Source organism: Mytilus trossulus, chromosome 2 (assembly GCF_036588685.1).
Source record: "Mytilus trossulus isolate FHL-02 chromosome 2, PNRI_Mtr1.1.1.hap1, whole genome shotgun sequence".
Lineage (NCBI taxonomy): Eukaryota > Metazoa > Mollusca > Bivalvia > Mytilida > Mytilidae > Mytilus > Mytilus trossulus.
Window position 1 is genome coordinate 72,094,862 of NC_086374.1, and position 26,797 is coordinate 72,121,658.

Here is a 26,797-nt window from a genome sequence, read left to right on the forward strand (position 1 = left end):
TAAATGACTGTTTTTCCCAGAATGGACTAAATAGTGATAAGGTGTATTGTAACATGACATTAGCATACATAATAATAGGCCCATTCCTTGTTATTGCAGTTTTGTTGAGTAGGGGTTATGTTTTTATAATGTAGGTAAACAGTAGTTTGAAATATATATATAGGAAAATATGGAAACATGGACCTGTTGGTGACCTTCTGCTGTTGTTTTTTTATTTGGTCGGGTTGTTGTCTCTTTGACACATTCCCCATTTCCACCTCTGTCCAAAAAATTGCTGCTGGACAAACTTGGGTTATACGATTATCATAACCTTGGACTAGCCTATAACATACTCAGCCTACCAGTATTTATATAAAGAAATAAAGTGACTGAAGTTGGTCTATTATTTGTAGATAGTGTTGTTTAATTATTGTACTAATTGATTCATGTAAGTTGACCAATGCCTTTTTTTGATAAACTTCTAACGCATATATCAGCACTGTCATGACTGTACATGTATAACTTTGGCTTTGTAAAACTTGTAAAATAAAATAAAAATCATCCTCTACTACAAATGTACATTAATATTGGACATTTTGATCACACACTCTTCTATTTTACTGATTTGATTCTGTGTATTCATGTGAAGACATAAGGTGATAATTACATTTAAATGTAATCACAGGTAGTTATGTTCTAACTTGGGTGATTAAAAAGGTGTCAACAGTACATATGCCAGTTATTGGTTTCAAGAAGGTGATTAAAAGGATTATCACCATGCATTAGCATGATTAATACAATGTAAATGTGTCCCAAATAAGTCATGCATGAAATAAATAATTTTAAAAAGGACACAGAAATATGACAAAAATAAGAAAAGCTATTTAGTGGTAACTTTTCATTTTACAAAATGTATTTGTACACAATAATTGAATGAATAAATATTTTATTTGCGAAAAACATATAACATGGGTACATTTATTTACATAAACAAGTATATACAATGTGACATAACAACAGATAGCAGAGAACAATACATAATTTAATAAAGGTACAGTTAATTCACAATGCATGATCTAAGTTTCCATGCATATTTCAGATAGTTTATACCTATAGCTATCTGTTAAATAATTATATTATTTGTACATGTATATAATTAATCGATTAATTATGGGCCGAGATATCAAGGAGTCAATTTGTCTTATATCTTAAAACTCATAATAGATAGAAAGAAACTTAAATTTACAAAAATGATCAGCAAAACATGTTCTACAATAAAGATAACGGCGACAAATTGTACAATGACTCCTTATTGGAGTTATTGCTCTTTGATTAAGATTTTAACCAATCTTTTTCATGTTTTGCATTAAATGATAATAATTGCAGTAGACAGATACATGTAGAAACTTAAAGGGGCACTAACTAAGAGATATAAAAAAAGAAATAATATTTTTTTGCTCAATCATTAACAAATGATTAATGAAATGCAAATAATGAAATTATTATCCGCTTTTAGCAGCCAGTGTGGTTCAATTTTGTCAAAATAAGCTAAAAAAACATTGATTATGAATTATTCACTTGCAAGTGAATAATTCAACCTCATTGAATATGTATTCATGTGAACTTCCCTTACTTTGAGATGGATTACAAGTGAATTGTATGTGTCAAGTAATTTAAAGGAAAAGAATAACAACATTGAAAGTGAAACAAAGGTAAATAATTTGATTGACTGATTCGATCCACAAAAAATCATTCTTAATTAAAAACGATTTTAAACATTTATTTTTCATCTATAATTTGAAATTAAATAGACCTAGAAAAATCAAGCACCATGAGTTTGCTTAATTTATTTATATCTTAATTAATGTTTACATTGCTTATATAAAAAAGAAGATGTGGTATGATTGCCAATGAGACAACTATCCACAAAAGACCAAAATGACACAAACATTAACAACTTTAGGGCATCGTACAGCCTTCAACAATGAGCAAACCCCACACCACTTAGTCAGCTATAAAAGGCCCTGATAAGACAATGTAAAACAATTCAAACAAGAAAACTAACGGCCTTATTAATGTAAAAAAATGAACGAAAAACAAATATGTAACACATCAACAAAAGACAACCACTGAATTACAGGCTCCTGACTTGGGACAGGCACATACATAAATAATGTGACGGGGTTAAACATGTAAGGGGGATCCCAACCCTCTGTTAACCTGGGACAGTGTTATAACAGTACAACATAAGAACGAACTATAAAAATCAGTTGAAAACTCATCAGATAGACAAAAAAAATACAAGTGGACGTGGCCGGGTACTTATACATCCCGACACAAAAAGAATCAATGAACAGATCTGAGAGTACTCACAGTTATCTGACAGCTAGTTCAAAGCCACTAACAACTAATAAAAAAATAATGCCTCCAAGACTAAGCAATCAATCATTACACATCCAACATACAATGGATTTAGTGTAAAGACGTCATAAACAGCCAGAGAAAAACATGACCTTGTGCAATGCCAAGTTACAGGTATCGACAGATTGTAGATCCATGAAAATGTATATGTATATAACATACTAAGTAAGATTTAGTTAGCTTTTAATCTACTGATAACAAAATCAATATTTATACCAATAAAAACAATATTCAATGATCTTATTACAGTGTTGAATAGGTAACCTTTTAGAATAAGTTTATTTAAAGGAGCAACAAGTTTACATGGATCATTTCTAAATTTATATGGTCATTTTAGAGGTCAACTAGAATTAGATGGCATCTAGTCTAAAATACACAAGAAACGAATCTATAAAAAATAATGGTTGTGCCCTGTTAATTGCTTTTGGTTCTAAATATCCGTTGTTAACCGAAAAAGTATATACTCATATGGTACAAAAATATACAAATGGTTACTCGATTTGAGATTCTCATATGGTCTAAATACTCATATAATACAGAACAGTTATATCTCTAAAGACATTATTTGTTGATAAATGGCATGAGTACACTCTCATAAAGTCAGTTGGCCAGTTATTACATGGTATTTAATGGATACTATTGATATTTATTAAAATGGATTTAGTATTTGAATTAACTTATTAAATATGCATACACAGAATGAGATACATAAATACAGACCATATATACATTGATCTGAAATTACACCACACACCAGCCCTACATAGAAATGAAAATAATGAAACTGATATAAAATATATGTGTCATGTGTCACATATTGATTAAATATTCATTCTTGAATATTATACAATTGAAGACATAAAATATATGTGTCATGTGTCACATATTGATTAAATATTCATTCTTGAATATTATACAATTGAAGACATATACATTTTTATTGAAAATAATAAATTTCCAGCCAAACAAATTAAGATATTTTAAAATGATATAACAAGGTTGTATATACAGTGCCTAGAAAATGAACCTAAAGTTGTTAGAGTAGATCTAGACTGGTTCCCGATCCCAATATTAAGTATGTTATACATAAACCTGAGAGAGTATGCTAATAGCTAATACCGGGAACCAGGATAGAGTAGATCTGGTTCTAAAACTACTTCACTTCCTCCTGAGTGGGGCATGGAACCTGCACTTTATTTCTCACATATACCGGGGTATATACTTATATCTTTAATATCCTTTAAAACAAATTGATTTTGTTTACTTTCAACACTATATGAATGTAATTAGGTCTTTAATTTCTACTTTTATGTGTATTTTTTTCTGATTATTATTTTTTTTCTGCTAAATTTTGTTCTTGTATGTAATTTTTGTTTCGCAACATGTCACTTTAATATATATTTGGTATATGTTATAGAACAGTTTATTCGCTTTTAAATTTGACCCTGCTTATAAGCTGCCAAAGCAGAACAATTTTCTTTGTAAAAGTTATCTCCCCAAACACTGTTTTTCCTGTGTGTACATCTGCTTTGCAATCGTAAATTAGGTTACATCAAATTTATTTTCCAAATTGCACCAAGCAATAGAGATTCTATAGAGATTCTATAGGAGAGTTATTTCCCCTTATGCATTTGTAATAGTGATATAGACCTAGGTTCCTTTGATTTAAGGTCCTTGGTTCAGAAAAAAAGAAAATTAGGTCAAGGTCATATTCAAAATTTGAAGGTAAATTTGATGTTCTAGATTATGACCTTTGCTGTTATATAATTACTTCTTATACAAGTATATGAATAAATAATAAAGCCATGGGACTTTTTGCATTAGGTTGCTATCCAATTGACCTTGAAAAGGCCAGCTGGAAGTGACCTTATGTTTACCAAAAGTAGCTATTTTTTTCTAATTTAATGTAAAAGTATATCGAACCATACATTTTATTGGAATCAGTGTCAAGTAAACTATCAAATAATAGCGGAAATAATATTTCTCAAACCTGAAGTAACGTATCATCTCCCTTACATATTATCTTCCTTATTTGAAACAACAGTGTTTAATTAGGAACCAGATATTTTTGGAATCGTTATATACAAAAATCTATCATTTGACACTGGAAATGACATCTTGAAATGGATATTGTTATTTTCATATCAAATGTATCATTTCAGTTGGAAAGACCTTTAATTGTTCTCTGAACAATTGGTTTTTAATTATTATATAATACAATTGTTTACTCCTCTTTTTATCAAATGATAATGTTTGACAGTTTTCTTATTTTCACCATTCATGCTAATTAAATCAATTACAAACGAAAGTGAACCAACGCTTGGTGAGTCTGTAGTACGGTAGACTCCATTATGTGGATACCCGAGGGTATGCAGGGTCGTTATGATAAAAAACATAAAATGTAGAGAGTCTTATAACAACAACACTTTAGGGACTGCTGCTGAAATTTATTGATCGACATGTTTCGGGGCCTAGGGCACTGTTATCAGGATAATGTATTGTTTTTATCCTGATGACGGTGCCCTAGGCACAGAAACATGTTGATCAATAAATATATCCTGATGACGGTGTCCTAGGCACAGAAACATGTTGATCAATAAATTTCTGCAGCAGTCCCTAAAGTTTTGTTGTTATAAGACTCTCTACAATCAAACTAATTAGAATGAGGATATGAAATATAAAAATCAATCAATGATATATGATAAGATATTATAATCAGGGGAATTAATTCATGTTATCACACTGTATATCCTATAGGATGGTCTGGTGATCAGGGGAATTAATTCATGTTATCACACTGTATATCCTATAGGATGGTCTGGGTAGGGTTTACAGAAAAGAGTATAATAAGCTTATGAATAAGGAAAACAGAAAAAGGGGCAAACAAAAATATATAACATGAAGAATGGAAATTAATGGTAAAAGTAAAGTTGAAGAATAAGGAAAAATGCAAAAAATGTAAAAGAAAAAATACTGAAATTGAGCCCCCTCTGGAACCTCATTTAGCAAAAAAATATAAACAATAAAATATTTCCTTGTTTTAGTTTTAATTTAAATAAATAGGATTTTTAATTTCAATGAAAATGAATGATACCTCAAAGCTCTCAGTTAAACAAGGCCTTAGAAACAGATTAAACAAATCAGATATATATGGATAAACACATTGTATTACAAAACAAAGTCAAATTATTGATCCAAGCATATATATATATTGCCTCTGAGGGAATTGTCCAATATATTGCTGTATAATGTTTGTGTGTAGATTCCTAATGATATAATTTGTTATCCTACTTGATGTAAACATGGCTGAGTTATTTACGCTGTTCACGTTTGGATACAGGAAAAAGAAAAATAACATCATGCCCTTTGTAAGTTTTTCATGCTTAGATGGACAATTTCTTTATACGTGATTATCATTGAATATGATGTTTTTTTATTCCGATTTGATCAATTTAAGTTTGTTTGTTTTTTATGTTTAATCTTTGTATTAGATATATTTGTAAAAGTCAATTTTGATTGATTTGATGGATAATTGCTTTATGCACAAAAAGGCTATATCGCTGCTGTTTTGATATGGAAGGTCAATATATCAATATCATACATAAGGAGTGTTAGTCCACAGTCTGAAAATGCAAGGCAAAGCATGAGATTTTTCAGTAATGTTGTAAAACGAGCAGCGGGAAATTTAACATTTACATCATGACATTATGTTCATGTTTCCATAATTTGGCATTGGTCACCATACTTGACAATTAACTTTTCATGTTTTCATCATAATCTGAAAGTTATTAACTGTGCATACGAAGCAAAGATTCTCAACCAAAATGTTTGAATACTTTTCTAACGTTCGTTATACAAAAATATCATCTTATTTTTGTAAGAAAAAGATGTCACAGTACTTAACAAACATCAGGGACATTAAGGTGGTACCTAACACTACAGGGAGATAACTCTGTAAAATCAGCTAAACGTTTGGATTACGTTGTGTTGTTAAGGAAATATTAAGCTTCTCAATGATCAAAACTAGATTTTGTCAAACTGCTATATAACCAGTGTAATTTTTCTGATAAAATGGTTGGCTTAAATTTTTTGATTATTTTTGTATTTTTTTCAAAGGGTCAAAGTAAATACTTTGTCAAAATTTTATGAAAATTAAACGAGCTAAATTAATTCTAGTGAAAGTGTTGGGTACCACCTTAATATTCTTGATTGTAACACTTTTCTACCTGTGATTTCTTTGAGAATATTTAGCCTGATTTCTCATTTAACTCTGATTTGAGGGCATACAAGGTGGCAATAAATTAAAGCCATATAGCTTCTAACTGAATTCTAATGGTGACAACATTTTATATTCTTCTCTGATACTTCTTAGACGTTATAAGTACTGTAATTCAGAAATGAATTCAAGGTTTTTATTTATGTAACTAGTTGAGCATAACAATAATAAGACCTGGCATTCTGATAACTGAAATATTGACGTATATTGTAAATAACCATATGTTTTGAATTTTCTAGGTAAAAATATTTTTGGATGATTGGGTGAATGGGACACCATGTCTCCAAAGATAAAAAAAGGTCATCGAATAACCTGACGACACCAAAAGGAAAAAAGTCCGCCAAAAAACCAGGTGGTTTGTCATCCTCTTCAAAGGGGGCAGGTCAGCCCAAAGGTGCTACTCAAACATCAAAGACGGAATCATCCAAAAAGAAAATGCCTTTCTTAAGATTTCAAAGTTCACAAGCCAAGAAACGCTATCAGGATCAAATGTTTGAGGTATTGTAACATGTAATTTGATTATTTAACCTAACCACTTTCACTTTGTTTAAAATTGAGTATGGAAATAGGGAATGTGTCAAAGAGACAACAACCCAACCAAAAAGTGGAAAACAGGTGAAGGCCACTAATGAGTCTTAAAAAAAAATCATAAAATCCTGCACCAAGAGGCATGCTTCATCTGGCCACTAAACACTCACACAGACTCCAATTGCACAAAGATGAGATGAAGTACGAGGATCTCATGTGACCAAAGTTGTTTAAATGTTAAGAAAAGAAGTTATTACAATGGTCTTTTTTCACTCATTGTGGATAAACTGTCTAATAATTCAGTTGTAATATTAACGCCTAAATGCATTGACAATAAAAAATCAGCAGTCAACCTTATAGCTATAAGGTCGGATTTACCTATTTGGATAAAACTGAGCTGATCTCTGATTGGTCACCTCTCCCACTGGGCATGTACTTATCAAAACCATTGTGATTGTTTATGAGGAGATTTTAGTGTGATAAAACATATCTAATAGTCAATAAACCCAAAAATTGTTTGATAAAAAAAAAATCAACAACCACTGAGTTCTTATGCCATAATATTTGTTTGTTTTTCTTAATACAGGCTGAAAATAATCCTGAACCAAATATTGATGTTTCTAATTGTGAACTTGATGAGGTAAGTAAAAATTAACCATTATTTTACAATTGAAATCATATTGTTTTTAACCTATTTTCTTTCAAGTTCTTTTTTTTTTAATTTTATGAACTTTTGTTAAAAATTCGAAATTCAATCTAATCAAAGACAAAGATGTCCAACCCAAAGTTTTTGTCAGTCACAAAACAATAAAAATTATAATGAAAGATACTTACTTCTTATACTATATTGTACTTACATATGCGTAGATTCAATGCTAAGATCACAGTTACAAATATTCGCATGGTCCTGGATAGAGTTGTAATAAAACTTATTTTGTTTGCTTTGTGTTTCAGATACCAGATGATTTATATTCAGCATGTAACTACTTACAGAAAGAGGTCAGACATTTTTGTTTTTATAACATGTTTGGTAACAGGTTTATTCAATATGGATATTTATCCTGCAATTGGGCGTCCTACTATACAGATACAGCCCTACAGATATCGCTATGCTGTATCAGTATACTATACAAATATCGCTTTAAAGCTCCACACACTGCCGGACTGAGTATTGTTTGAACCTGTGTGACCCCATTATGTGTATTCCAGTTGCAATCCAATGATGATGACAATTGTCAATTTCAAAACTTGAGTGTGTATGATTGTGTTACAAAATCAACCATGTCAATTTCAGCATGCATGTTTAGTGATTGAATGTCAGGTCTGAAGCATAGGACTACTCGTACACTTCTGTTTCAAATTTGACAATGTTTTGTTATTTGTATTTACTGTTGAAATTAGTTGTTATGTTAAAATAGATAATTATCCACCTTGAGTGGTGTATTATTGTTGACCATTGGAGATTCTTTTTTTGCGAAACCAGTCTTCAGCGTAATGTTTGATTTTGATATTACTATGCGGGCCTCAAGGGATTACAAATCGAAAATAAATGCTAAATATGTTAGTTTTTGTGTCTTTCATAACACAAACAATATACAGAATTATTTGCAGGATAAAGAAAATAACTGTTTCGTGTCTTTAAATATCAGCTGTATTTGTACTCGGCTTGAAACAGGTGTAGTAGCTCACTAAAAGCTCGCATACACCTTGTTTCCTATCCTCGTACAAATACAGCTGATATTTAAAGACACTAAACAGTTATTGTCTATATAATACTGATTACTATCTACTATATGAATGAAAGGAGGTACAGGTCAACATCAATGAGACAGCTAAATCCCACAAAATAGCAATAGACATCTAGAGGTCAAGAATAGACAAGTGTTAATAATACATCAAGCTTTATATATCCCTGAATCTTTAATAATTTTGCATAAATTGAATGAAACTACTTATATAAAGTTATCTCAGAAGAAAGAAAAAACATTAAAATATGATGAAATACTTGGGACAAGAACATGTGTGGTTCACAGGTACTACCATACTGTACTACAATATGGTATTTTTCCTATTAATCCTTATGAGATCTGGGTTTTTTTTCAGTTCCTTTGAAAATTGCTTTCAGTCAATTTGTCAATTTTAAATTAAATTGAAAATAAGTAGAAAAAAGAAGATGTGGTATGATTGCCAATGAGACGACTGTTCACAAGAGACCAAAATGACACAGAAATTAACAACTATAGGTCACTGTATGGCCTTCAACAATGAGCAAAGCCCATACAACATTGTCAGCGATAATAGGCCCTGAAATGACAATGTAAAACAATTTAAACGAGAAAACTAAGGCCCTATTTATATAAAAAAAAGAAGGAAAAACAAATATGTAACACATAAACAAACGACAACCACTGAATTACAGGCTTCAGTGGTTGTCGCAAAAAACAAGCACATACATTGTACTCATAATGTGGCGGGGTTTCATTTTATAATTCCAAGTTCTACTCAACTATTGAGGAAATTAAAATCATTTTTGCTCTTGTTTGTATGATTTCAGGCCTTATTATTGAATAACAACTGGTTATCTGGAATAGACAAACCAGAGAGATTAAATGATTTTAGAACACTCAGGGTAAGTTTCTGTAAGAATAGAAATAAAGAAATGACTGTCTGCCAAGTAGAACTGGGTCTGAAATCTAGTTTTCCTACCCGGTATTGCTAGTGTAAAAAAATTTACAAGGGCAAAATTTATCTTGTTACCAAAAGAAGAAATGCTGTATAAAGTGGTTGCCTATTCTATTTTAAAAAGCATTAATGAGAAATATCTGAAAGCTTGTAACAGTCAGTGTGGTTAAAATTTGATAATTTCACTGATTATAAATTTTACAAAATGAAAAAAGTTATGCTCTAATTATTTAGATGCTTCCATGGTAAAAATTCTTGGATCTATTTAACAGTTATTTATTATTAGCCTATGACAGTTTTATTTTCATAGAACATTGATCTATAATTTGATTTTGGAATAAACATATCTTCTGATTGGCTGAAATTTTTTTGTCTATCAGTTCAGAGGCATAATTTTTCATGTGAAACTTTTTTAAGTTTTGCTCCTAAAAAGTGGAATTTAGAATTTAATTATAAGGAATGACTGCAATCTTTTTTCTTTCATTTTCAAATTTCCTAGAAGATATGAGGGGGGATAGAACCTTTATCGGGACTCTGGGATCAGGTGTTTTTAATCTCAGGATTTTGGGATTGACCCTTTCGGGATCCGGGAATTCTTTTTTCCAATTTCATGACCCTGGGATTTCGTGATTTTAAGCCTGGAATTTCAAGATCTGGTGTTTTTAAGATCTGTATTTCGGGATCGGGATCTCCTACCCCCTCTCAGATATGGTGCAAAATTGCAAATAACTTGGTACAAAGGTTATTCAGTGTGCACTACTTTTTTTGTATTATTTTGTCATAGACAGAAAAAGTGTAAGAGTCATTCCTGATATAATTCCAAGATTTTCGACATATCTTATCTATAGTAATTCTATATTTTATTTTTGTAGGTATTGGATTTACACTACAATGAAATCAAAAATTTGCCTGAGAATATCCATCAGCTTGAAAATTTACAGGTAATTTTTAGAAGCCTACAGGTTATACTAGTACTTTCTTCTCTATTTAAGACACCATCATACCACTTGTTAAATCTTCTTCTTTTATTTTTTTTTTTGGAGGGGAGAGACAGTTTAAAGGTTATTGGAAAACTGTTGTTCTTGTCCAAATCATCATTAAGCTTGGACAATTATACATCAATATACTGTGTGGTGCAGCCACTTCTCCTTTGTTTGAATTTTTGTATAGATTTTGCAGGTGTCTAATTGGCATATAAACAAACTTTTATTATAATTAATAATAAAAAACATTCTTAATTAAGCTTCTCATTACATAGATACAAAGTGATTGTTTACACTATTTGTTCTTATTATATAGAATTTCAGGGGTGGATCCAGACATTTTTAAAGGGGGTTCCCAACCTGGGAAAAAAGGGGGTTCAAACAATATGTCCCAAATGCATTGATTGTAAAAAAAATGGGGTTCCAACCCTCAATTTTCCCTTGCCCTCTCAGTTATGGTATATTGACTTTGAAACTTTTGCTTAGTTTTCATGTATTAGTTTGTGATTATGTCAGTTTATGGAGAACTACCTTTGGGAAGTTAATGATAAATGGTATGTAGTTGTATAAGCACTGGCATATCTCATTTTCTTGGAGATTATTTTGCCTTGCCCCCTCAGTCATGGTCTATTGACTTTGAAATGTTTGCTTAGTTTTCATGTATAAGTTTGTGATTTTGTCAGTTTATGGGGAACCACTAGTGTTAAGTTAATGGTAATTGGTATGCAGTTATATAAGAATTGACATATCTCATATCCATGGAGATTATTAGGTTCACCCCCTAATTCATGGTCTGTTGACTTTGAAACTTTTGCTTAGTTTTCATGTATTAGTTTGTGTTTAGGTTTGTTTGAAGGGAACTGCTTATGATAAGTCAATGGTATTTGGTTTGTGTTGTATTAGCATTGGCACATCTCATTTCCATGTACCTTCAGTCATGGTTCATTGACCTTGAATATTTGCAAATCTTACATGATAAAGTGTTGCTATTTTAATTTCAACATTTGCATTATCAAAATTATCAACAAGCAAGACATATCTCTGTGATAACAGTTTATATAATGTCTTCAATTGTTTTCTTTTCTTTTCCCAGGTATTGAATTTAGAAAACAACAAATTATCAAAGCTACCATCATCTATTGGTAAATTACGACATCTACAAACACTCAATATTAAATGTAAGTAATAAATGTGATATTAGTTTTGTATAGAGGCATTTTATAAAATATTAAAAACAATAGTTTGAAAGGGTGTGATTGCCTTCTAGTGGGGGGATATGAAAATGCTCGTTAATTTAGATTTTTTTGGTGATTTTTATGCCCCCACTGCAAGGCAATATGGGCATTAACTGGTAACCTTGACTCTGTCCTTCTTTCTTTCAGTCTTGAACTATTTTAGTCATTCCTAATTTCATTTGAAAAGCAAGCTTAACTTGGGCAGGAGCATTTGAAAAAGTATATCGTATATGATCATGATCACAGTAGCTCTTTTGTAGACACGGTTTGTCATTGAATGCACATGGGTTGGGGGAAAAGATTGGATTAAATATTACAAAGATAAAAGCAATAAATCAATGGAATAACACTCGGAAGCTTTTTCTCATCATCTTTACCAGATTTAACTAATTTTCAAATGTCAATTACCTGATTTTCTTTATATTTACAACATAGCCAATAGATTACACAGCTTTCCTGAAGAGATATGCAATTTGAAGAGTTTACGGACGCTGGATATTTCTGGAAATAAGATAGTGAGATTGTCTAAACAGTTCTACAAAGTCAGGACTTTAGAGACATTAATATTAGATCCAGAACAGATGCACTACCCACCTAGTGGTAACTATCAATTTTTAATATACTGGGATTTATTATTATTTGTTAGATACCATTTTTTTTGGTGTTTTTTAACCACAAATTTAAATGTTCAGGAAATCACAAATTTACAATTGGGTTGTATACAAAAATTTGACAAAACTATGAAATCAAATATCCACAAAAGTATGTTAGATAAATATGTATGATCAGGTATATAAGAAAACATTTCTTTTTAAAATTCTTTCATTCAGTTTTGAGAGAGAAAAAAAATGAATGGTAAAAAAATTTGAAAGTTAAAAATACCACAAATATGATGAACAAATATGTATGATCAGCATGATCAGGTACATAAAAAAAATTCTTTTTAAAATTCTTTCATTTAGTTGTGAGAGAAAAAAATAAATTTAAAGTTGAAAAATGAGGCAAATTAGGAAAGTAAACATATATATGCACCATAGTAATGGGGGGAAAAAAAAGAATAAGTAATAAGATGCATACAAGGATAAGTATGCAGTTAGTGTTGCAGAAATATAAGCAATTTTTACACCACTGGTGGTAGACTTGAGTGAAGAGAATAATAGATAGTGTCAAAATAAGAAGATAGGGCATGATTGCGGCCAATGCCTTTAAGACAAGTCTCCACCAGAGACCAAATAACATAGAAGGTAGCAACTATAGGTCAACAACAATGAGAAAAACCCATATGATGATTATGTTTAGCAACAAATTATAAAAAGCAGGTGAATTAACATAAAGATTCAAGAATTTTGCGTGCATTGTTCTCCCCCATGGCCTTTTAGTATTATGATAATGGGATACATATTACTTTAGGTGGATGACACACTTTTTGTATGTGTGATGAAGGGGATAAAAAGGTGAGAATTTGTGATATAGGGGGTAAAAAAAGTGGGATCTTGTAAAAAGATAGTATAAAATTTTAAGGAAAATTTTTAAAAAAGCCGAGTTTTTCAGTAATATGCATCTTCAAGTCGCACCCATTGTTTGAATAAAAAAATATTCAAAAACCATATAGGCTCTGTGATGCAATGATTTCTAGAAACAAGATTGTATTTCATAATTTGCCTTATAAAATTTGTATGGATAAAGCTGCCATGGTTAATAATTATAGTGATAAATGTCCCAAATTATATTAGTCAAAAATTCTGACCCCATCCCTGGTCAGAATAGCTTGCATATACAGTACATTTTTTATATTATTGAAAAATATTATCATATATGAGATATTTGTGGTGTTAAAGGTTTTCTCTTGTTTCATCGGATATTCATCCATGAATGAAAGAATGAAACTCACAAAACTTAATAGAGATAAACTTTTATGAGATAATTGTTGTTATACACTGGTAGCCATTCTGCACTTAAACTTCATAACTTGTCAATCTTATATGAAACATATTCCTACATGTTTTTTTAAGATGAATGCTGTAAAGGTACAGAAGCTATTATGATATTTATTTGCTCAGGTGAGTCAAAAAGTACAAAAAAACATTTTGTAATTAGTATGTATATATAAAGAATTGTGAATAAAAACTGTATTAAGGGCTGGTGAAGGGCTCTCCTTAGCATGGAGTCTCAACTTAAGTTTGAATATTCATGTTGTACTTTATCATTGTTGATTAAAACAGGGCTATGTTAAGCCTGACAATTTACATTGCCGGTAAAGGTCATCAAGTATCTATCTCCAAAATTTGAACAATTAAAAATCAGTATACAGTTATTGAGTCATTCATGGTTCAAATTGTTGTATATGCATTCTGGCATGTTACTACTGCAAAGCATAGCTACTCCCTGTAAGCATGTGTTTATAAGGCCACTGTCTACAAAACAAGATGTTTGCACCTGCTGGGCCAAAATTAAAAATATGTTTGTTTCCCCTCCCCCCACCCGGGTCAAAAATAAGCCACCGGGTCAAAAAATTATTTTCCACCAAAAAATCAAAATTTTTTTTTTCCTGAAAATAATTTGTTTCCATTTTTGGAAAGTGCTTGAAAGCAGAAGGATTGATAATCTAAATAAATACACTCAAATTGAGCACTAACAACTGATAAGTGGCCTGGACTGGACAAGTCAAACCATTCATGTGACCATGACAATCACATCCAGTTAAAAAAAAAAAAAAAAAAAAAAGAACCTGCCTTCCTGGTCTGTTTACAAAGGGTAGACCCGGGGAAGGGGAAACAGACATTCTTTTAAATGTGGCCCTGTTTTCATTTTTAATCTTAGAATTTTTTTGAAGTTTTCCATTACAGAATATGGACTTCATACTATTTCTACTAAAAATTGATTGGTAAAATCTACCAGATTTGCACAGGTTTTTCTACCTGAACCTGTTAATATTTTAATTATTGATTTTTTTAAATTATAACATAAACACTAATTAATGATAGAAAAATAGATTTATTGATAATTGTATTTCTTACTTTCAGATAACCAAATAGAGTATCTTCCTCCATCTAATTTCCTGTTGGACGTGTTAGATATTCCTACATCCCCAAGTAAAGTCAGCCAATCGTTAGCTAAACATCTAAGAGACGAAGAAAGTTTACAGGTAAAAAAGTACTTATTATATATAAATAAAAGATCAATTGATATGAAACCTTATTACTGTAAATTCAGCATTTATTGCGTGCATATATTATTGCGATTTTGTCATTTTAGACTTAAACACGATTTTAATTTTATACGATTTTGAGAAAAATCCTGTTGAATTCATATTAAATATTTCAAAATGCAAGTTTAAATTATTGCGTTTTCAACTCTGTCGCAATTATCGCAATAATTTCTGAACTTACAGTAATTAAATCATTATTATTTGTTGGATACCAATTCTCTTGGAATTTGTGGGTTTATAGTGAACAGCAAGTTCAACTGAGTACAAATTTTTAATATACTTGTATGCCGACTTTTTCAAAATTACAAAATCAAATATCCACATAATATAAAATGTTACTCAATCCACAATAAACCTCCCCCCCCCCCCCCCCCCCCCATAAATCCATGGTATCTGGATATGTGTGCATGTGATATTTTCAAATTATTCTTTCTTCTAATTTAAAGCATCAGTTGGAAAATTATGCATGCTGTTAATTTATATGTGTAGTCCTTGTGACATAAATTAATTTTTTTGCATGAATCATCATATCACTTTTCATCTGAATTTATAGTATTTCAAACAAAACTGACAAAATATGTCACTTCTGTTTAGTATTTTTGTTGGCAAAGAAAAAAAGGATGGCTTTCTTTCTTATAAAAAAAAATTCAATAAGAGATACATTTGGTATGATCAAATTCAAAGCATATATTACAACACAGTGGAAGATTTTCTAGAGAGATTTTATTTATTTCTATTTCAGAAATCTGTAGATGATTACAATACACAGATGGTAAAGTATTACCTCAGTTGTTTTCGTTAATAACTTTTCTTATTTACCATTTCAGAATCTGGCAAAATATATTCATAAGGGTACACCAAAGGGTCGTGATTGGTTAAAAAAATGCCAAACAATTAAAATTCAACCATTGACATGACATCATTTTCATTTTGGGGAACAAAGATAGTCCTTTAGATTCTGAAACGGGCAATTGTAATAAAGCATTCAAAAGAATTATACACAAATAATGGATGATATTTTGCATGGTGTTATTTTTATCAGTAGGTAAAAATAATATTTAATTTCCATATAGAAAACAACTTCTTACTTAAAAATGGAAGGTCAAAATGTTCCATACAAATAGTTTACTGTACCACTTTGAAAGTAAGATCTTCTGGATGGATGTACAAGAGACTTTCATTTGCTCCCTCATTTCACTCCTCCTAAAAAAAATTGTGAACTATATATCATAGAAAAAAACAATTACAGTATAGGGTTGTGCATTCACTACAAGATCTCCTTTAATTTAACATGTTCAACATAAATATATACAATCAGCCGTACATAAATGTATCAACTTTCACCATACAGAAATCTATAAAAAAACGATAAGGTTTTACATGACAATAACAATCAAAACCAAGGAGATAACAAAGACTCACAAAAAACCAAAGGACATAAACAGTTATAAATAATAATTAAGAAACAACACAAACTCAACTAAAAACCGGGAGTGAAATCAGGTGCTCCAGAAGGGTAAGCATTTCCTGCACCATATACGACACCCTTCGTGTTATTTCTTAGTTACATATAAGACACAAACATTGCATTGGTCAATTTATGAATATTTCTCCAAATATAACACTGCAGGTAAATTTTGTCAAATAATAGAATTTTAATTTTTCAAACTTTGAAAACGTATTTGTGAAAATGATTTGTCATTACATTTCATATTATAAATAGCTTTGATGATTCATTTTGCAATCAAATTTACATAAAACGAAACAAAAACCTTTGATACCTTACAAGTGGAAGAACTTATTTTCATTATCGATGTATTAATGTACAGGATAGAAAAAGACAACAATTTGCTAATATAGAAAGAAAAATGCAACAGGAAGAGAACGAACAGGCAGAGATTGCAGTCAAGATGAATATCAATAGGAACAAATATCTGGATGAAGTGGTTCAGGTACGGTTTTATACATACAGTCAATTTTTAGTACTTTAAACTCAAAGTAGAACAATACACCTTATCGCTAATCCCGGCTGACCTGGCCTCTTGAACTTTTGACGCATACAACAATCACTTTTCCATTGTGGCGTCAGATATTTTGTTTTATGACGTCAAAATTTTACGGGAACCTGTGTTATATTCAGTAATGGCGGACTAATAGCGATAAGGTGTATACATAGGAAAAAATATCTAGAGGAAGTGATTAAGGTACCGATTATATATCCATAGTCAACTCTCATTATTTTAAACTCAAGTAAAAAAAGCAGCCTTCAAATGTAGAACTGGTGATACTGTCTTCCAGGAGTAGCAAGCACTAAAAAACCAAGAAGTAAATAAGAAGTAAAAGTAATGATTTTAGTTATTCTTGTCATAACACATTGTATAGTTTACTTGCTTAAGTATTGTCATTTTCATTTCAACATTTGCAATTTTAAACAAAATTACATAAAGGTGAGGCAAATATCTCAAATGTTTATGGTATTCTGGTTTGTTTGGTTTTGCAGGATAGTGACAAGATGGACAAAGAATTAGAAGAAATTTCTCATAGAAAGGATGACGAAAGAAGAAAATTATTACTAGAATTAGAAAAGAGTACGTGTACAAGTATATCTTTTCAAAAGTTATAAGTCTTTGAATTTAGTTTTTATTTTCAATTTTAAACATAATTATTGACAATTACCTGCGAATCTCGTTACAAAATATCTTTCAATAATAAAGGGAAGCAACTATGTCTTATGACAGAATCTCAATTGGGGATTTTATAATTTATGAACCTGTCACTTTAAATCAGTTTATTTTGTCCACTGATATGGTCAAACAGGGGTGATTCATATGGATTACTTCTGTCATGTTGACTCATTAGTATCACACTTTGTTAATTAGTAACTCTTTAAAAATTGCTTTACATAATTCAACCACTGATTATTCTTTAGAACTAAATGGTGCCTCTACCATTTCAATTATATAAAAGTTTGCTGGTCAATCAGATTGACATAAAGTTAGCCAGAATACAACTACTCAAGGTGATTATAATCACCATACAAATGACTATTAAATGTTGTGCATTGGAAAGCAGATATAAAGAGAAGATGTGGTATGATTGCCAATGAGACAACTATCCACAAAAGACCAAAATGACATAAACATTAACAACTAAGAGTTCAATTTCGGGCTGAAGATATCTTTTAAAGACATTCTTACACTTATGATTTGAAGATTCAGAGTCATTTTCAAGTTAACTAACAACAAAAACCATGTTACTTATTGTTTTCCAAATTTCAAAGTAAAATAACTTTAATTTGAATAAATCATCAATCAGAGTCAGTCATTATACTATTTCTTTTATTTATAGTCGAGAATGGAGTTAATCGACTGATAGAAGATATGATGGTTGAGAACAAAAGAGTTAAACAAGTTGAACAATGGATTGATGAGTTAGAAGAGAAGAGGTAATATTGGAATCATTTGATACCAGTTTTCAAATTTCAGTTGACCGTCTGCCAGAAGTCTCATTGATTTTTTTAGTCAAATTTTTGTTTGTTTCTTGTATTTATTTACTATTGATCAGCAAGAAATAATACTAAATTAGGTATGAACAAAATGAGATAAGGGTATAAAAATCATTTAGACAGGTTTTCTGGTTTCACCAAAGTCTGCATACAAGTCTACAGTAATTGGTTGATCATTTGAATTTGTTGTTCACCTGTACCCATAAGATAAATGAAATTTGGTATCCCACGAATTATCATACATATACAGTATTTGTTGTTTTGGTACATCTTTACATTTGTCTAGATTCTTGGTGATATATATGTCATAAAATGTCTTGACTGTATAGTGGTTGAAAGTTTTTGTCTTGTTGGCAGCTAAAGTGACAGAGATGAGACATGGAGGCATATAAGATTGCTCACCCTTAGCCCAGACATATTTGAGTTTAACATTTTACCATGCAATCCATGAAAACTGGAATCACCCAGTTAATAACCAATCCAGAGTATGTAATGGTTTATTAACTTTTATGTAGGTCGTAGGTATTGATTTTATTGTAATTTAGTTACAGTTTTATAAATAAACATTTATTGAAATTGTTATGCCCCACCTACAATAGTAGAGGGGCATTATGTTTTCTGGTATGTGCGTCTGTCCGTCCTTACCTTCGTTTGTTCGTTCAAGTTAAAGTTTTTGGTCAAGGTAGTTTTTCATGAAGTTGAAGTCCAATCAACTTCAAACTTAGTACACATGTTCCTTATGATATGATCTTTCCAATTTAATTACCAAAGTAGACTTTTGACCTCAATTTCACGGTCCACTGAACATAGAGAATGATAATTTAAGTTTCAGGTTAAAGTTTTTGGTCAAGGTAGTTTTTGTCGAGCCTGCAACTTTTGTTGCAGAAAGCTTAACATAGGGATAGGGATCCGGCTGCAGCGACTACGGCGGCGGCGGCTACGTGAGCTTACTTCTTAAAAGGTTTATATTTTGGAAGGTGAAAGACCTAAATGCTTCATACTTTGTATATAGATGCCTTGTGTTACGAAGTTTCTGTCAGTCACATGTTCAATGTCCTTGACCTCATTTTAATGGTTCAGTGACCACTTGAAAAAAAAGTTCAGAATTTTTGTAATGTTGAATTCTCTCTTATTATAAGTAATAGGATAAATATATTTGATATGTGCATACCTTGCAAGGTCCTCATGCCCATCAGACAGTTTTCACTTGACCTCGACTCCATTTTATGGATCAGTGAACAAGGTTAAGTTTTGGTGGTCAAGTCCATATCTCAGATACTATAAGCAATAGGGCTAATATATTTGGTGTATGGAAGGACTGGAAGGTGTACATGTCCAACTGGCAGGTGTCATCTGACCTTGACCTCATTTTCATGGTTCAGTGGTTATAGTTAAGTTTTTGTGTTTTGGTCTGTTTTTCTCATACTTTATGCAATAGGTCTACTATATTTGTTGTATGTAATGATTGTAAGGTGTATGTGTCTAGCAGGCAGATGTCATCTGACCTTGACCTCATTTTCATGGTTCAGTGGTCAAAGTTAAGTTTTTAAGTTTTGGTCTTTTCATCTAATATTATATGCCAAATGTCAACTATATTTGGTGTATGGAAATATATTATGATCTATATGTCAATCCCGCAGGTTTGATTTGACAGGGACCTCAATTTCACGGTTCATTGCAAAGTTTTGTGTTTTGGTTTATTTTTCTTAAACTATAAGTAATAGGTCAACTATATTTGTTGTATGGAAGCATTGTTAGCTGTACATGTCTGCCTGGCATGGTTCATCTGACCATGACCTCATTTTCATGGTTCATTGGTCTTTGTTTAACTATGTTGGTTATTGTTCAGTTTATGTGAAAGTTGTAATAAAGTTTATTCTTAGGACTATCAACATAATATCAATGACTGGTAAAGAAGGCGAGACATTTTAGTGTGTGCACTCTTGTTGATTAAGTTGAAGTCCAATCAACTTGAAACTTTGTACACATGTTCCTTAGGTTATGATATTTTTTATTTAAATGCCAAATTATATTTTTTACCCCATTTTCACGGTCCGCTGAACATAGAAAATGATAATGTGAGTGGGGCATCCGTGTACTATGGACACATTCTTGTTTTATTACATTTTTTGATATTATATTTTAGAATGAAAGATGATGATTGGTGTAGTGTACAGTACGAAGAGTATCAGAAATTACGGAAGCAAGAAATTTTAGGTAAATGTTGACATATGGTTAGACTTGCATCTATGACACATGATTATACACATGCACTCAAAATATAAATCTATGAGACTGATTGTGCACATGCTCCAAAAATACAAACATATGACTAATAATTGTGCACACTCTTGAAATATAAATCTATGACATAAAATTGTGCTCATGCACTAAAAATATAAACATTGCATCTTCTACTAAAAATCTGTATAAAGCATACAAAAATAAAATCTGTATGATCATGAATATAGGTACTAAATTAGAGAATAGAATTGGGAATGTGTCAAAGAGACAACGACCAAAACGTTAAAAAAAACATCTGAAGGCCACCAATAACTTTCTTAATACAAGCTGTTTTATGTCAAATTATCTGTAATTTCTGTTTTATAAAAATGTTCTTTAAATTTATCCCATATTTTTATTTAACAAATAACTCACATTTATCAAATATTTTTGCTGTATATTTATTAAATTTAAAAAAAAATGCAATTTTTACACTTTCTTGAAAATTGGTACAAATAATCTTCATACGAAATCAAACCAAAAGTCATTTTTTTTAAAAAAGGTGTCCATGAACTTGTTTTCAAATTAAGTCAGTTTGAATGACAAAAGTCAGATGAAAAATGCATCTTTTCCCAATATGTCACAGTTCGACGTCACGAAAATAACATTTTACGTTAGCAACGTCATTACTTTCCCTGTAACTGTATCGTATGCCCTTAATGTATGCACTATATGTATGTAATTCCTCTTGCATTCTTCATTCCAAGTTCAGGAATCTTTGGACATGGTAAAATCCTAACATGGAAGTGTGCCTATATAGGACATCAAGATTAGTTTCCAATATCAAAGACCAGAATAGGAAGTAGGGGATATTTGTTCTACTTTGCATATAGTTCTAGTTTAAAAACTTTCATCTTTTTTCAGAAAACATGCAGAATCTTTTAAATGATATAAATGCACAAGAAACGCTGAGACTGCAGAATTTAGGACAAAAGGATGAAACAATGAAGCTAGCATTACACAGGTAGATATGTTGGGTGTGTTCCCATTTCGCCTTAGTTGTGAATTCCAGGTAAAAAAGGTAAAAAAAATACTAAGGCGAGATGGGAATTGTACTAAGGCGAAATGTGAATTTAGATGAAAAAATTAAATAAACAAATTAAAGCTCTGTGTTTTTATAACAATATAAACATTAAGTAATTAGGGATTTGTGTCTCTTGGATTATTATTTTAACATTTATTTATAAAAAGACACTTTATGATTTAAAAAATTGTGATTTTAGAAGAAAAAAAATCTATAATTAACCATTATTTAGTATCAATTGTATGAATTTTCCACTGCCTTATTTAAATATATTACAGAAATTTTAAATAAAATAAATAAAATAATAAATATTGTTTTTAAAATTATTTTAATTATATATAATAAAGATAATGCATGGTACTCTTTGACTTCTTAAAGCTTGGTCCAAATATTAATTTACCAATGATCAGGTCATTAGTTAGCTTTGTCTACATAATTACTGAATCAAACTCAGTGCATAGACAGAAATTGCAGGGCTACACTATGCACAAGAAATGATGTCCCTTCAAAGATTGGCCAACCACACAATCACCTACCAGACCATGCATCAGTCAAAAGTAGAAAGATATTAGAATCTGTTAGATCTAGATGCAGATCAGAAACTACACCTATACCATCAATTTATGATGAAGAAATTACAAAACTCAGAGATGCACCATGGGATGCCCAGACCCTTGAGACTGCACAAAAACTGCCTACCTTCGAAAGTAAGAGGTCATCACTCTATCGTACCAGAAACAAACTGTACCCAGGCATACCAAATACTAGACCAAGAATCCAACTTGAAGGAAAATTTCGCCAGACCACAAGTAGAGAACCATTTCTACAAGCTGAAGATGGTGACATCAACAAGCTACTCATATTTACAACTGCAGAAAATCTACGACAACTGTGCACTGCAGACACTGTATACTGTGATGGAACTTTCTACACAGCACCACCAATGTTTGACAGCATTTTCACCATTCATGCATTTGTTGGCACAGCCATGTTTCCATTGGATTATTCTCTGCTACCACAGCGAGATGCTGAATGTTATATAAGATTCTTCAATCTCCTGAAAAACATAGCCAACCAACATAATCTCAACTTTCATCCAAATAAAGTGAGCCTTGACTTTGAATGTGCATCAAGAAATGCAGTATCTCATGTCTTTCCAAACGCAGAACTCAAAGGTTGTTTGTTCCACTACGCAAAAGCAGTATGGAAAAAGACACAGGAATATGTTGTACAGTAGATATATTCATAAATAAAGCAGAAATGTAACTGGTATTTGTGTATTGTAGATATATACAAAACTCAAAAAATATACTTGCTTAGATGCATATAGGTTATTTAATAAGTTATGATCATTTTTAAGCAAAAATAAACAGAATTGAATGATAATTTTTAAAGGCTCTTTCAAACGGGGTAGCTAATTATAGACTCTGAGGTAGATTTAAAAAAATACAATTACATATTTGGTGTTCCTAACACCAACTAATTGTGCCTTTCCTTCCTGGGTCCCAAGTATTTTTTATAGTTTACGCCTACGGGCAAAAAGTGCAATTCTTAGAAATTATCTGGTTTGATCACGTTTTATATTTTTTATGGGACAGTTATATGATGTACAACCAAATTCACTACATTCAAAACACCTTTCCTTAAGAAACGTGGTCAGACACACATACACACAAATGTGTAAAATCTTTTAAAAATTTTCAGTTGATTTTGTTTTTTGTGGGTATCAATTTTTGTAGATACTTGATTTTGATGTTATACCAAAGTCTGCATACAAGCCTATAAGACATTCAATTGAATTCGTTGAACACTTAAATTTGTGGTTCACCTGTACCCAGGAAATCCATGAAAATTGTTATCCAATAAATAACAATGAATCCACAGTAATACATTAATCTGTAATTTTATTCAGTGAAGAAGTAGCTTCTTATCAACAAGTAGAAGATGTATTATTGAACAAAGAAATAGGACACACAATAGTTACAGATTTATATATACAACAGGTATAGAATATTTTGATATATGTTATGCAGCAAGTAATTCAACATTTTAAATTTTAAATATCAATTGTCATTGATATGGTTATGTTTATAAATTTACTGTTTACAAATTTTTGAATTTTTTTAAAAACTAAGGCTTTTCTACCTTAGGCATAGATTACCTTAGCTGTATTTGGCAAAACTTTTAGGAATTTTGGTCTGCAATGCTCTTCAACTTCGTACTTTATTTGGTATACTAAATTTAGTCCTGGTATCTATGATGGTTTTATTTTCTGTGGGTCACAAAAAACAGATAATGATTTAAAATATGGATCATCCCCATTTTGCGACAAAATTAAAATGCTTGAATCATACGTTTTCTTACTCTGCATACTTTTTCAATGGAAATGGTGACATCATAATGAATTCTTAAAATAGAACGAAAAACCCATGAGATGAGGATACAATAACACATTTACATGTACATCTGTTCAAATATCCAAAATGATTAATAAAAAAAAATTATGGGAATAAAATGCCATTTCTGTATTTATGTGTGTCCCAACAAAATGTATAAATTATTATTCATTGATTTCAGGAAAAAGCCCAGAGAGATGCCTTTGAGGTATTACAATTACAAAAAGATGCTAGAATCCAGAGAATAACTGAACAGATAGCTATGATTGAAGAAGAGCTGTATAACCTTACTCTGGTTGAATTAGAGAAAAGACAGATGAAGGCCACCTTAGAAGCTGTATGTATTTGATAGATAGGGGCAGGGATGATAGTTAAACTTATCTATATTGCTTGTTTACTAGTATTTTCAATTATCATGTTGTAAAATTAACTGCCAGACATTTCAATGTGTAAGTAAAGTTAAAAATTGTTAGACACTATCTAAATGAAGTGCTATAGGTTAGTGTATGAAAAGCTTTGAACATTCTTCAGAAATAATTGAAATTCTTCTATTAAGCAATATCAGTGGTAAAATGAATAAAATCTCCTTCTATTATTAAAGATAGATAATAAAAGATAGTTATTACATGCATTGTGTGAGGATAGCTCAAAGCATCCTTCAAAAATAAGTCAGATTTTGATTCAGATCTACATAGTGCTTCCTGTGTTATGCTTGTTACCATTTTAATGATCATTGTAGATCATTGTATAAATGTCAAATCCATCTTCTTGATTTATTAATGAAACTCATAATGGATAATTATTAATACTGTAAAAACTGGTAAATAAGCGGCAGGTTTTTTTTCTGTCATTGGCCCTTCGTGTTATACTCAGGTGCGCTTTATGTATGTATTTTTGCTGTGTTTCAGCGTGAAAAAAATATCTATGGATTTTTCATGGAGATCATCAGAAGATTGTCAAGTACTTGCAGTGACTTGAGAAATTGTTTATGTGCTTTATTTTGTTATGAATAAATTTACCTGATCATTTCTTAAATTCATAAAACCTTATAAAGATGGAAATTCTAGGGAAGGGGAAGAAGTCCATACATGTCATATTGCATTAGAATGAATGCTCTTATTGTGAAGAAGGGATTAACACATCAACAATACTTGCATTATAACCCATGGTCATCATTGTAGAACCTCCTAGTAGTTTGATTGTAGCATATTCGAGTGCTGGAGGTTGTAGGTTCTAAAGGAGAAAGAGCAAAAGACTGGTTGCCATGGAGTACGAATAACATGTCTGAGTAAGATGATAGGTCTTCCTGCAGACTGTTATCCTGTGAATTAATGGGTTATAAAGTGGCTCAGCATGTTGGTCTATTTCATACAATCAGGGTTTATATTCATGATACGTTAACATGTTCTTGTCCTAAATATGTGTATTTATTTGCAGCTGGGTTTTAAACAGTCATCTATTATTATCATCATTATAATCAATATCATCATGGTAGAAAATGTTTTAACTCTTGAGGTGTTTTAATATCATGTGCATAACGTACCATTATTTTAGGTTACCTATATTTTCAGCTTCCTCCAAATGCTTCGATACCATGCGTATAAATTTATCTTTTGACATATATCTTTTCTTTGAAAATCGCCTGAATAATAAGGTAATTAATATTTTATAGAGTTTATTAGAAGAAAAGAGACACTCACTAATCAATATGTTGGAACAACTAATGGAAGAACAAGAAAATAGAAGAATGGAATTGAAGAAAAGATTGGTAATTATAGATTGGACTTTTTGTGAATATAAGAGCCAGTCACGCATAACCCCCCCCCCCCCCCCCCCCCCCCCCCCCTTTTCTGCCTTTTAATTTTTAGAAAAAGGTTTCATCTTATGCTGAATACATAGGAACTTTCTGGAAAAGTCTCAACTTGAAACTACCTAAAAAGCATACAATGAAAAGTGATTACATGATAAATGAAATGCTGTTGCAGAATAAATAATTTAGCAATGTTATGGTTTCCATAGATGTGTTTGATTGAGAACAACAGATAGTGTTAAATTGTACATTTGTTTTTACTAATTCAAATGGCAGTAGGTAAATCGTGTACGTAATACAAAATTTCTAAAAATATTTTGAAGTACACAATGAATAGATACATTTTTGTTGATAAATTAGTGCTATATAGATAGTAATCTCTACCTATTTATTTATAGTTTAAAACATAACAACAATTAAGTTTCTACTACAGAATAAATATTTTTCTCTGGACCACCTGATTTCTT

At 31.0% G+C, this 26,797-nt stretch overlaps 1 protein-coding gene across 4 annotated transcripts in view; it reads left to right on the plus strand.

Moving 5' to 3' along the window:
- Positions 1-26,797, plus strand: part of LOC134707931 (E3 ubiquitin-protein ligase LRSAM1-like) — a 35,657-nt gene that overhangs the window by 1,811 nt on the left and 7,049 nt on the right. For 3 of the 4 annotated variants that reach the window (XM_063568103.1, XM_063568101.1, XM_063568105.1), the window contains exons 2-19: positions 6,916-7,174; positions 7,791-7,844; positions 8,159-8,203; positions 9,759-9,833; positions 10,759-10,827; positions 11,963-12,047; positions 12,540-12,704; positions 14,117-14,164; positions 15,128-15,249; positions 16,055-16,084; positions 17,142-17,264; positions 17,813-17,900; positions 18,661-18,757; positions 20,964-21,034; positions 21,965-22,064; positions 24,037-24,127; positions 24,702-24,857; positions 26,193-26,288. In XM_063568103.1, the coding sequence (XP_063424173.1) occupies positions 6,944-7,174; positions 7,791-7,844; positions 8,159-8,203; positions 9,759-9,833; positions 10,759-10,827; positions 11,963-12,047; positions 12,540-12,704; positions 14,117-14,164; positions 15,128-15,249; positions 16,055-16,084; positions 17,142-17,264; positions 17,813-17,900; positions 18,661-18,757; positions 20,964-21,034; positions 21,965-22,064; positions 24,037-24,127; positions 24,702-24,857; positions 26,193-26,288 (1,746 nt within the window). In that variant the 5' untranslated portion in view covers positions 6,916-6,943. Of the gene's footprint in view, positions 1-5,643; positions 5,769-6,915; positions 7,175-7,790; positions 7,845-8,158; positions 8,204-9,758; positions 9,834-10,758; positions 10,828-11,962; positions 12,048-12,539; positions 12,705-14,116; positions 14,165-15,127; positions 15,250-16,054; positions 16,085-17,141; positions 17,265-17,812; positions 17,901-18,660; positions 18,758-20,963; positions 21,035-21,964; positions 22,065-24,036; positions 24,128-24,701; positions 24,858-26,192; positions 26,289-26,797 lie in introns of those variants that run through there. The other variant, XM_063568102.1, reaches the window with a different exon arrangement.